The 11,298-nt window shown below is 37.1% G+C and overlaps 3 protein-coding genes across 4 annotated transcripts in view; 1 reads left to right on the top strand and 2 right to left on the bottom strand.

The window, feature by feature from the left end:
- The window catches only part of LOC141802820 (CCR4-NOT transcription complex subunit 3-like), a 40,058-nt gene extending 39,195 nt beyond the window's left edge, over window positions 1–863 (bottom strand). For both annotated transcript variants that reach the window (XM_074686579.1, XM_074686578.1), the window contains exon 1: window positions 713–863. The gene's annotated coding sequence lies outside the window, so the exon portion shown is untranslated. The remainder of the gene's footprint in view (window positions 1–712) is intronic.
- Window positions 864–2,531: 1,668 nt separating this feature from the next.
- On the bottom strand, window positions 2,532–7,060 carry LOC141802842 (coiled-coil domain-containing protein 106-like). Its single transcript, XM_074686613.1, has 7 exons — window positions 6,868–7,060; window positions 6,042–6,197; window positions 4,729–4,920; window positions 4,488–4,634; window positions 4,212–4,415; window positions 3,866–4,026; window positions 2,532–3,178 (listed from the first exon to the last, which is right to left on the bottom strand). The coding sequence occupies exons 1-7, from the start codon at window positions 6,905–6,907 to the stop codon at window positions 3,023–3,025; spliced, it is 1,056 nt and encodes a 351-aa protein (XP_074542714.1). The 5' UTR covers window positions 6,908–7,060; the 3' UTR covers window positions 2,532–3,022.
- Window positions 7,061–7,278: 218 nt separating this feature from the next.
- On the top strand, window positions 7,279–9,408 carry tmem238a (transmembrane protein 238a). The gene is made up of 3 exons (XM_074686629.1): window positions 7,279–7,352; window positions 8,730–8,887; window positions 8,991–9,408. The coding sequence occupies exons 2-3, from the start codon at window positions 8,737–8,739 to the stop codon at window positions 9,152–9,154; spliced, it is 315 nt and encodes a 104-aa protein (XP_074542730.1). The 5' UTR covers window positions 7,279–7,352; window positions 8,730–8,736; the 3' UTR covers window positions 9,155–9,408.
- Window positions 9,409–11,298: the final 1,890 nt, after the last annotated feature.

Consider the following 11,298-nt stretch of genomic DNA (forward strand, 5'->3'; position numbering starts at 1 on the left):
CACAAAACATGTTGCAGATAGGAAATGTGTCACAAACTGCAACCCTAAATGTCCGCTTTGGGCTTCCATACCAAACATAATTTCAGCGATGTTACATTTCTGCACAGCTGAGGTGAGAAAAGAAACTGAAACACACCTGATCAAAACAAAGTCGGACACATAGCTCACCTACACGTTGTATACTTCATTAAACACGACTTTAAGGGACAAAATAAGCTCTCTATTTCGGACACAAACGCGCTCATACTGGAGAGATAAGTTTGGACCAGCCGCAGATACTTTCACTGTGCTTTAAAAAATGGAGGCGGAATCTGATATAAAATCCGATTTTAGGACATGCTACAAAAACAGGAAGTCGTTGTTCCCAGACGAAGAGATGCAGACTCTTAACCTCAGGATGTTTACCAACAATGAGGGCATCCGAAATGCCAGCAGCCCCCCTGTGCACACTAACATCCGAGAGCACACACACTCCAAAACAAACTCCAAACTCCACAGCAGAGGGAAGCTTTAAGGTAGAAGTAGTGTTTCCCCGGTTAGTGAGTGTCTCACACACACAGAGAGTTGTCGGATGTCAGAGCAGAGAGCCGCAGCTTCCCACCGGCTGAGCTGTTTGATGCTGGAGACACAATTTGGAGAGGGGAAAGAGGCAGAGCGAGAAAGGGGGGGAAGGCACCTAAATTCATCACTTCGGGGTCCGTTTCACATTTACCTGAATTTTCCCGGGTTCCGGTTTCTTCTCTCGATCGCCTCAATCCGGTAACTCCGCTACGAGTGTCTAAATAAACTAACTATTCTTTAAAAAATGTCAATTCTTCGCTAAACAATCACTCCGCACATCCAAGATGGCTACCAGGAACACCTCCTCCTCTGATGCCCTGTTGGACAGTAGCCCCGCCCATCTTGCTTGTGGTTGGTCGACTGAGGCCGCTCCCGTGCTGTGATTCGCTGAAACTCCCTGTCTGTCAAAGAATGTCAATTTTACGACTTCCTTTACAGATACGCTTGTGATTGGAGGGCTTGGAGAGGCGAAAGGGTAGACCGAGAGAACTATGGGAAATTGAGTTCATATTTGCTTTTACTTGATTTAACGAAAACGAATTTACTTTTTGTTGATTTTTTGGCCATTTTTATTTTATAAGACGTTAATAAGCAAAGAAACTACAAAACAGGAAAATATACGAGTATTTTTTTCCCCCTCTTTTTTATGTAAATCAGATTCAGATTAGTGTCAGAATTTTTGATCCCAGAGGTGAAATTGTTTTTTGGTCACAGTTACTCCCTTTAAAAGTGTTACAGACCAAAAGAAAACAAAATATAAGACATAAGAAAGTACAAAATAAACAAATATAAGAAAGTAAAAAGTGAAAGCATAAGGGACATATGAAACTGAATATGAGTTTAATATACAAGTCTGAACATTTATTAAGAATATAGTATAAAAAATAGTGCCATAAAATAAAGGAAAACAGACTGGAGCTATTCCAGCTGTGTTTTTGGCAAAAGGTTGGGTGCAACTGAATGAAAGAAAATTGTATTGTTTGTGTGATTTGTTTTTATTTTGTCTCTATTTTAAGAGTGTAAAGGTATATCTATGAAGAACGTCTGAAGAATGTTAATTTCCATTACAATAACCTTCCTTTGTGCTTTTAGAATAAAAAAAATACCCACAGTTGTGTTGGCAAAAACCTGCACTGCTCATGGACTTTAAGGTAACCTTTGACCTTGACTTTTCGAACCTGATGTGTAACAGCAGATACACAGTCAGCAGCTCTCATCTGCTCTTCTCAGTCTCCAGTAATGAAACATAACAGAGTCAGCAAAGTCATGAAGATCAAACCTTTCATCATCAGTCACAGTCTTCAACACCTGAAGTCACTGACCTTCATTACGAGTCATAAAAGTCGAATATTTACGGTTGACCCCGTCAGGATGGATGTTATTATGATTGATGAAAATGGCCTGTATTGATCGGACTTGAACCATTTCAGCGCCGGTGATTATTCTCCTGAGAACACCACCACTTATAGGTTAATTACTCCAATCAGGAGAAGCAAGTAGTACAAAAAGAGTGCCCCTTCTGTCCAAACTGGGATCTACCTGATCAGGAATAAAGAAAGAATGAAAAATAAAGAATGAAATAACTGCACAAAGATCTGCTAAAGGCTACATTAACAAATAATAAAAGAGCAGTGAGCTCTTAAAGGCGTAAAGCAGGTGAACTTTGCTGGCAGCAGAACGATACAGTCTGCTGAACATGGTCATTACTTCTTTGGTCCACTGGGGGGCGTTATTAGCCTGCAAGCAGCCCACAGTACAGTCATACAGTCCGTGGTACAAATACACAGAGTCACAGTGATGTCTTTGCTCTCCTTAGGTAATTATCAAATAAAATGAAATGTACGGGATGAATGAAGAGATCCAGTGACTAAAAACCTGCTTCTTCAGTCTCCTAAAGCAGATCCCTTCAACACCAAAAAACACACAACGAGAAACATTTTGAGACATTTATTGTCTTGCTTTAAGGGACAATTCAACCTTTCCTTTGACAAATTGGAAAAAAACACACAAACAATAATCCTCTTTTTTCAAAATAACTTAGATACAACAGAAAATGTCTTTTTATAAGAACACCTGAGCAGTTACCTTTTCCTCTTTTTATACAAAACAAAACATTGAAACCTGAGACACATTCAGGTAAACATATTTGTAAATCCAGATCAAAATTCTTAACAAGAGCAACAGTTTTCAGCAAAAACTTGATGTTTTCAGGCATTTAGAGATCCGTGGTAAACTGTCAACTCTTCAACTCATGTGGTAACTCAAGCAGTAACTCAGATCTTAGACATATTGAAAAAAAAAACATCTCCCTAAATATGAAAAAGAGAAAATCCAAATATAAGTATCACATTCTCCTCTGACTTTGTTACATTTTTTAAGCTTCTCTTGCTTTTGAAAAAAGTGCAGTCCTCTTCATTTCAAATGTGGGAACCTCCCGTCACATCCAGCTTCAACTCCTGGTTTAGTTCCTGAACCTGTAGGAGATCGGCAGCAGCTTGTGCGTCTTCTTCATGCTCTGCACTTTGGCGTGCGTCACCTCGTCCATGGTCTTGTAGCATCGACGCGCGTAATCCAGAAGCTTCTCCTTTGAAGCCTCAAACTCCCCGACCTCTGCGACCTGCAGGAGAGATAGTTATTAATAAACAAATACATTTGTGGTCTGAACATCCATGATGAGAATCTCCCGTTCCACCACATCCCAAAGGTGCTCCATTGGATTGAGATCTGGGGACTGTGGAGGACATTTGAGTACAGGGAACTCATTGTCATGTTGAAGAAAGCAGTCTGAGATGATTCCAGCTTTATGACATGGAGCGTTATCCTGCTGGAAGTAGCCATCAGAAGATGGGTACACTGTGCTCATAAAGGGATGGACATGGTCAGCAACAATACTCAGGTAGACTGTGGACTTTAAACCATGCTCAGTTGGTACTAAGGGGCCCAAAGTGAGCCAAGGAAATATCCCCCACACCATTACACCAGCAGCAGCAGCCTGAACCGTTGATACAAGGCAGGATGGATCCATGCTTTCATGTTGTTGACGCCAAATTCTGACCCTACCATCTGAATGTGGAGCAGAAATCCAGAAATCTCTGAGTTACTGTTGCCTTTCTATCAGCTCCAACCAGTCTGTCCATTCTCCTCTGACCTCTGGCATCAACAAGGCATTTTGACCCACAGAACTGTGGGTTTGAACTGAAGCAGATCGTCTTGACGATATAAACGATATAAGCAGATAAACGTAATGTTGATGATATAAATGTGAACATATGTATCTAAATGTTCACAAACTAACATCCCAGACCTTCTCTGGAGCCACGAGCAGCAGCTCGGCGATGGGGGAGGTGGAGGCCATCGTGTTTCGGTCCACGCCGTGGATCTGGAAGGCTCGGGACATGCTCCTCACTCGCTGATAGGTGGACAGGATCTTTTTGTAACGAATCAGGACGCCATCTGGGTCTTTAACTGGAGAGAAAACAGGAAGAGTGGATATGAAGGTTAAAGTGCTCACAATGAAAAAACAGATAAATTTGTTTGTGCTTTTACAATATTTTGTTCAGTATATAACGCAGATAGAGTTGGGAACAGTCAGGCGTTGTGCGGCTCTACTACCCTGATGTAAACAAATCCTCTGTCACATGACCTCTCACCTCTCTGCCTCTCCCTCCCGTGCGTGATCCTGAAAATCCTCCTCATCTTCATCCTCGGCTCTGCGTTCCCTCGCCCTCTGCCCTTTTTCTTCGACCCCTTCTCCACGGATGAGTCCACATCTTCATCCTCCTCCTCCTCTTCCTCCTCCACATATTCGTCCTCTGTGTAGTACTTATCCTCCTCCAAATGATACTCCTGTTTCACTGAGGTGGAGAGAAAAGATCAAAACGATCAAAACGTCTGTTGTTTATCTTATGAGTCAGAGATTTCCTCACCTGGGATGGCAGTGCTGCGGCGAGTCCGAGGTCCTGGTCCCTGCAGGCGTTTGAGGGTCATGCCAGACCTGGTGGTCATGGGTGAAGGAGGGGAAGGAGAGCTAGGCTGGGCCTTCACTCGCTGTGTGTCACCAAACCACTCTGACACTGGAAGTGATTCAATAACATAAAGTTATAGACATCGGGACAGTAATGTCCTTCGTGTTATGTCCCCCGACTCCTCACCCTCTGGACTCCTCACCCTCTGGACTCCTTATGCTGACGATGAAGCGATCCAGCTGACAGCGCAGGAAGTTTCTCTCCTCCTCCAGCTCCTCGATCCGCTTCTGCAGCCAGGCGTTCTTCTCCAGAGAGACGTACAGGTGAGCCCGCAGGTTAGACACCAGGATGAACGGGCTGTACTGGGAGTGAGGAGGCTCGTGCACCACAGGCTCTGCAAGAGAAGGAGGGGAGAGGACAAGGACACAAGGAGAGGAGGAGACAGGCCACCTTTCAAATTAGAGGAAATGGTAGATAACTGCAGCGGTAATCAAATCAATTAAAGTCAAAATTTATTTATAAAGCGCATTTTAAAACCACTGCAGGTTACCAAAGTGCTGTACAAGCTTAAAAACAAGATGAATAAAAACACATTCAATAAAAACAATAATTTAATAACAAAAGCAGATAGGTAAAAAAAAAAAAAAACTCACAATAAATAGTAAGAACAAAAAAAGGCCCAAAAAGCCCCCCAAAAAAAGTTGGATGTCTTATTCAACTGGTATTAAAAGCTGATGCAAAGAGGTGTGTTTTAAAAGTGATTCAAAGCTCTGTGTGAATAAAAACATAAAACTAGTGGAGATATTATTGGAAGTATAAAACAACAAAGGCTTAAAAAGGTCTAAAATACAAATATAGGCTCAGAAATGCAAAGAGATAAACAAAAATTCAAATCAAGTAAATAAATAAATAAATAAATAAATAAAAAGATACAGAAATACATTTATAAATGGGGTGGATAAATAAATAAAAAAAATAAACAAATAAATAGGGTGAATAAATAAAAAAATACTGAAATAAATAAATAGGGTGAATGAATAAATAAAGAAAGAAAGAAAAAAAAAACAAAGAAATAATACCTAAATAAACAAATATATAAATAGGGTGAAAAAATATATAAATAAATACGTAAATAACCAAATAAATAAATAAATAGGTTGAATAAATAAATACATAAATAAACAAATAAATAAATGGGGTAAATAAGTAAATCAATACATAAATAAACAAATATTTAAATAGGGTTAATAAAAAAAATACTCAAATCCACATTTATAAATAGGGTGAATAATAAAGAAATACATTTACAACAAACAAACAAACAAACAATAAATAGGGTGAATAAATTAATTAATAGGGTGAATAAATAAATTAATAGAGTTAATAAATAGATAAATACTTTAATAAACAAATAAATAAATAGAGTTTAAAATAAATATATAAAAAAAGAAACAGAATAAAAATGAGCCTGCTTTATAAAATTTGAACACTCTCTGACATGTAGAGGTAACATACCGTCCATCATCTGCTGGCTGTGGTTGATGGGGTAGGCAGATGGTCTCTCCATACTCCCCTCCAGAGGGAAAGACACCTCATAGGCATCCAGATACAAACCTCCAGTCCCCCCTGATGATGATGATGCTGATGATGAAGGCTGAGGCATGTAGTGTTCTGAAAACAGGATTTGTATTTAAGGTTACAGAGATGGATCTAAAGCGTTTCCTGCTGCATTTCTGTAAAAAAAATATTAAACTTCCTCCAGAACCAACATTTCAAAAGGAAGGAAATCCTCCCAAACTAGAGCAAAACAGCCAGTCATGGTTTCTCTTTCCAAAATTGATTATTTAAATGTGTTTTTTATGTAGCTACCACTTCAAAACACAGAAAAACAATCTCCACTGATGTTAAATATGAAACCATCCCATAGGAGCAGGGAAAGCTTGATTTAAGCAATAATTGAACACCAGCTGCTGTAAAGTCATAATATTTTCTCCAATATCTATCTAATAGTCACAAAGTTATTTTTCTCCTATTAAAACAGACAAAAATTAAACAAAAAAATTGAAAACATATCAACAAATTACAGCATCAGTTAGACAGTCATTACATGTTATGTTGTACATCTCAAGGCAAGCTAAATGAGCTAAGTAAAGACTATTTTTAATGTTAAAAAAGTTATTTGTTCCAGTTTAACAGCTAGAATTACAGCTTTATTTGTTTTGTTTTTAATCAATGCTAACTCTGGTGTAGCTCATATCTTTGTTTAGCACAAACTGCAGAAGCAGTGAATCGTTAAATCTGTTTCTAGCACGACGTGTTATCACACTGATTTAAAAGTTACCTGGCTGGTTAGTATCGTCTCTGCTGGTTGGAGGATTCATGGCTGAAAACACGTAAAAACGTCACTTTTTTGATAAACTCGTTCGTTTTTTCTTTTCGGTTTATCCGTGTTCGGTAATACTTCTGTAATACAGCCTGAAATGACCCACACCTGCTTCTCTGCAGCCGGTAGACCACATTTTCAGCAGCAATTACCTGATTATACGTGATTTCAACAGGTGCAACATGCGCATGCGCAAAGCAACTGTTTGCTCAAACATTTTTGTCCAAAACACGAACGACGAACGGGCACACTTGAAAATATTTTTACAAAACCACTGACGATCCGATTACTTTTTATGTAGAATAAATTAACTTAAACGAATTCTATTTTTTAATATTTATTTTTTGCGGGTTACCCGGAAATACGTCACTGAAGGGCGGTGCGCAGGTATGTGAAGGTAAACGCGGAAGTGAACAGAAACATAACGGGAGAGGCCCAAAAAGGTGAGTTATTAATCGTGATGTCATGCAGTTAAACGAGTAATTGTTGAAAATAAAGGAAGATGAAGACACACTAGAGTAGGATTTATGAATCTGTTAAACTCTGTCACAGATTTAGACCGTAAATTGCGTCATCTGTGGGCGACTGCTGTTAGCCGTTAAAAGTCTCATCTTAGGGGCATGATGAGGCCTAAAAACAGATAAAGGATGACAATTAGTGTTACTTTTACACTATTTAAAGATACAACGATTATTTATAAGAGGATATAAAGGTTAAATAAAATTTAAAAACCGACTTTTAACCAATTAAATTCTCTAAATCTGATCTCCTTAAACCCCATACGTTAGTCAGAGGCTCCCTGAGGGGGTTTCATTGGATGTGGGAGACTTTCTTTAGGTCTCTAAAGGAGTTGGACTCCTCTGAGATCCTTAATTAAGTAGTTACCTAATGTTAAAAAAATAATAATAATAATAAAACAAGTGCTGTTAAATACATCATAAGCAATAACCCTAAATAAATAAACTTATTTATTTATTTTACCCCGTTTTAAAATTTTGTTTCTTTGTATTATTATTATTTTCTTTTCTCATTTTTTTTCTAATCTTTTCCATTTATTATTAATTTACTGATATATTCTCTTGCACTCTTTCCATTAATTTTTAATTAGTTATGTTTAATATAATTTGTAATTTGCACTGCTTCTATTCCTGTTATTACTGTCATAACAATATAATATTTTGTTTGTATTTTATCTGGGTTTTATGTTCTTTATATTTAACAAAAAGCCAATAAACAGTTTTGGAATAATAAAGAAAAAGTTGGAAACCATGCACGGATCGATTGGTGCCGATTTCCTTAATTTTGGGGGATCGGTGATCAGCCCATCCTTACACTGAGACCTAAAACCCAGGACACTTTTTATTGTTTAACAGGTGCTGTGCAATAATTTTCAATAAAATTAGATTGGAGCATTGAAGGTATATGTTGTCAGTTATAAAAAATAATTGATAATACATTCCTAAAACTGAGCAAGCGTTTTTGTATTCTACTAAAAACAGCTTTTTATTTGCCTCTTTAAGTCAGGATTGATGTGTTACTTAAAGGTATAAAAAAAAAAAAAATGAGACCTATAAAACTTGAGCCTTTTCGTGTTGATTAGTATAATGTTAAAAAAAATAAGAAAAAGTATTCATTAAAGATTAAACTAAATTAAAAATCAACGTTATGATGACATTAACATGAGCTGATGACAGTTGTATTTACAGTTCCATTCTTGCAGCATATGTTGGATTATTTTAAGGATAAAAACAAACATAAATCTGTAGTTTCACTGTGGTTTCATGTCTGAAAGCTCCTCACAGCCTTTGTTTCTCTCTCAGTTCGACCATGGGCCTGTGTGACGGCCTCTCTCACTGTAAACTGGCCCTGGCCTTCGCCGTGTTGATGGACGTACTGGGAGGAGCTGCTCTGCTGGTGGGAGTCTTCGCCCCCCTGGAGATCAAAGGGCGAGACTTTGGAGACTTGTTGGTGTATACTGGTACCAAAAACCTCAAACACTCATGTTTGGATGAGTCAGATTTACGCTTTATTTCCTCAGACTGGTGTGTGATGATGACACCTCCATGTTTCCTCTCTGTCAGGAGCTCTCTTCGTGCTCATGTCTCTGGCTGGGTGGGTGCTCTGGTACAGCGGGAACATCGATGGTCTGACGTCCAAGAAGGAGCTCGGACACATCAGCAGCGCCGTTGACAGGCTCGCCCGAAACCTCAGCCGCAAAATACGAACCTACAGAACCAACCGCTGAGCCCCAGAGAGGAAGAGGAGTGGATTTCATTTTTAAAGCCTTCATTTCATCGTCTTTGTTTGTCAGTATTAACATGAGATATAGATTCTGTGTTTAACCCTTTGTTACCTGAAAACTGAGTCCAGCGTTGTGTTACAAGCGTGTCAGACACATTTCACTCACTGATGAGCACCGTTTCCTGTTACAGTCTGCCTCTCGTCTGTTTTTAAGTGTTTTAATGTTTTTAAAGAGACTGAAGGTCAATAAAGAGCCTCATTATTCATTTCAAAAGATGTCTGTGCTTTTTTTTATTTAGTGTTATAAGATTTATTTTTCTGGAAAAATTAGGTAATTTAAAACCAAACTTAATATTTATTGCCAGATGTTTATCTTAGCATATCAACTTAAAAAAGAAAGAGAAGCAGAATTATTGAATAAGTTAGAGCAAGGGTCTTCAACCTGTGGCTCTGGAGCCTCGAGCAGCTCTTTGACTCCTCTGCAGTGGCTCCTTGTGGCTTAAAAAAATATTATTGAAACAAAGATTTTTTTTTTTCCTAAGAGGATGTTGATGATTCGGACACAGGCACTAAATAGTAAATTCTGTGTGGAGGGATACATTTAATAACTGCCAGCATAACAGCAGTAATGAACATGTATGACATGTGGCAAGACATAAACAAACAACAAAAAATGGATGAGCGATATTAATCCATATTACTTATCAAAATCAAGTGTTCTTTCAAATTTTAAAATTTTGGCATATCATTTAATTTATTATTATTATTTTTTTTGCAAATCATAAAATTTTAAAAATTCTTTGCAATTAAAGCACATTTAAAAAAATAATAATTTTTGAAATTTTATATTGATTTTTTTTTTTATTTCCTTTTTCTTAACATCAAAAATTTTGAAATGCTTTTTTTAAGTTTGTGTAAAATTTTGCAGTCTTCAAGTTGTTTTATTTTTCATATATTTCATGTAATTTTTTTTTTTTACATTCTTGCAAATCATTAAAATTTCAAAATTCTTTGCAACTTTTGCACATTTTAGTTTTTTTTTATTTTGAAATTTTATATAGAAACATTTTTTAATTTTTATCATTTCCTTTTTTTAAGATCAAAATCATTTAATTTTTTTTAGGTTTGTGTAAATTTTTTGCAAAGTCTTCAAATTGTATAACCTTTTTTTTTTTTTACATTTTTGCAAATCTTTACAATTTCAAAATTTCTTGCAATTTTTGCATGTTTTGAATATACATTTTTTTTATTTTATATGGAAACAATTATCAATTTATGCTGTTGAATTTTCCTTTTTTAAGATAAAAAATCTTTTGAAACATTTTTTTCAAGTTTGTGTAAATTTTTGCATAGTCATCAATATATGTATTTTTTTTTTTTTTTTTTATTTTCTTATTTTGTTTATTTTTGCAAATTTGTTCTATATAAAAATCTAAAATATCCCATGCACAGTATTATAAATATTAGAAAGATTTTGGTTTTGCTATTTTTTCCCAAAAAATCAAATTTGTACAGATATTCATACACTTTATGGTCTTTATTGTGAAGAATTTGTGGCTCTGGAATGACTTTAATCTGACTGAGCTGAGGCAAAATGGCCCCAATTTAAGTAAAAGTTGCTGACTACTGAGTTGGTGCAAATCTGTTTTTATCTGTTTTTTTTTTTTACTTGAACTTGTCTTATTTTCTGGGTGTTTGTACTTTACCTACAGAGCTTAACTAACAAAGGTTTATCAGCTGACTCTCTCCACTGTTGCGTGTGACCCCAGATGAACCAGCAGCTAATGAACGCAGAGTAAACCAGGGAGTTAGCCGTGTAGCTTGGCTGTAGCACATTAAGGGCTTTGTAGAAAGAGACAGAGGAGGACTTTACAAACAATTCTTAACGTCACAGAGAGCAGAGCTAAGGCTCAACTCACGCCCTCTCATCCAAATTCAGAAACATTAGAGCTGACCGATGACTTCAGGAGGAAGTGACGAGGCAGCAGATCTCCCCCGACCATGATGGAAACTCCTCACTGACACGTCTCAGCTAATCAGATTCACTTCTCATCTTAATGCTGAAAACCCAGACGTTCCCGGGTCACGGAGTACGCTGTGGGTTAACTTCAGCAGACCAGTCAGTCCATTAGACGAGTCATTAGATCA

Source organism: Halichoeres trimaculatus, unplaced genomic scaffold (genome assembly GCF_033239565.1).
Source record: "Halichoeres trimaculatus isolate MK-OKI-2021-1 unplaced genomic scaffold, fHalTri1.1 fHalTri1_scaffold_14, whole genome shotgun sequence".
NCBI lineage: Eukaryota > Metazoa > Chordata > Actinopteri > Labriformes > Labridae > Halichoeres > Halichoeres trimaculatus.

Excerpts from the sequence above, each read along its gene's own strand:
- LOC141802842 (XM_074686613.1), bottom strand. The coding sequence starts at position 6,907 with ATGAATCCTCCAACCAGCAGAGACGATACTAACCAGCCAG. Across the intron at positions 6,198-6,867 it reads AGACGATACTAACCAGCCAG|AACACTACATGCCTCAGCCT; the intron begins GTAACTTTTAAA and ends TCCTGTTTTCAG. Across the intron at positions 3,179-3,865 it reads TGCTCGTGGCTCCAGAGAAG|GTCGCAGAGGTCGGGGAGTT; the intron begins GTCTGGGATGTT and ends TCTCTCCTGCAG.
- tmem238a (XM_074686629.1), top strand. The coding sequence starts at position 8,737 with ATGGGCCTGTGTGACGGCCTCTCTCACTGTAAACTGGCCCTGGCCTTC. Across the intron at positions 8,888-8,990 it reads AGACTTGTTGGTGTATACTG|GAGCTCTCTTCGTGCTCATG; the intron begins GTACCAAAAACC and ends CCTCTCTGTCAG.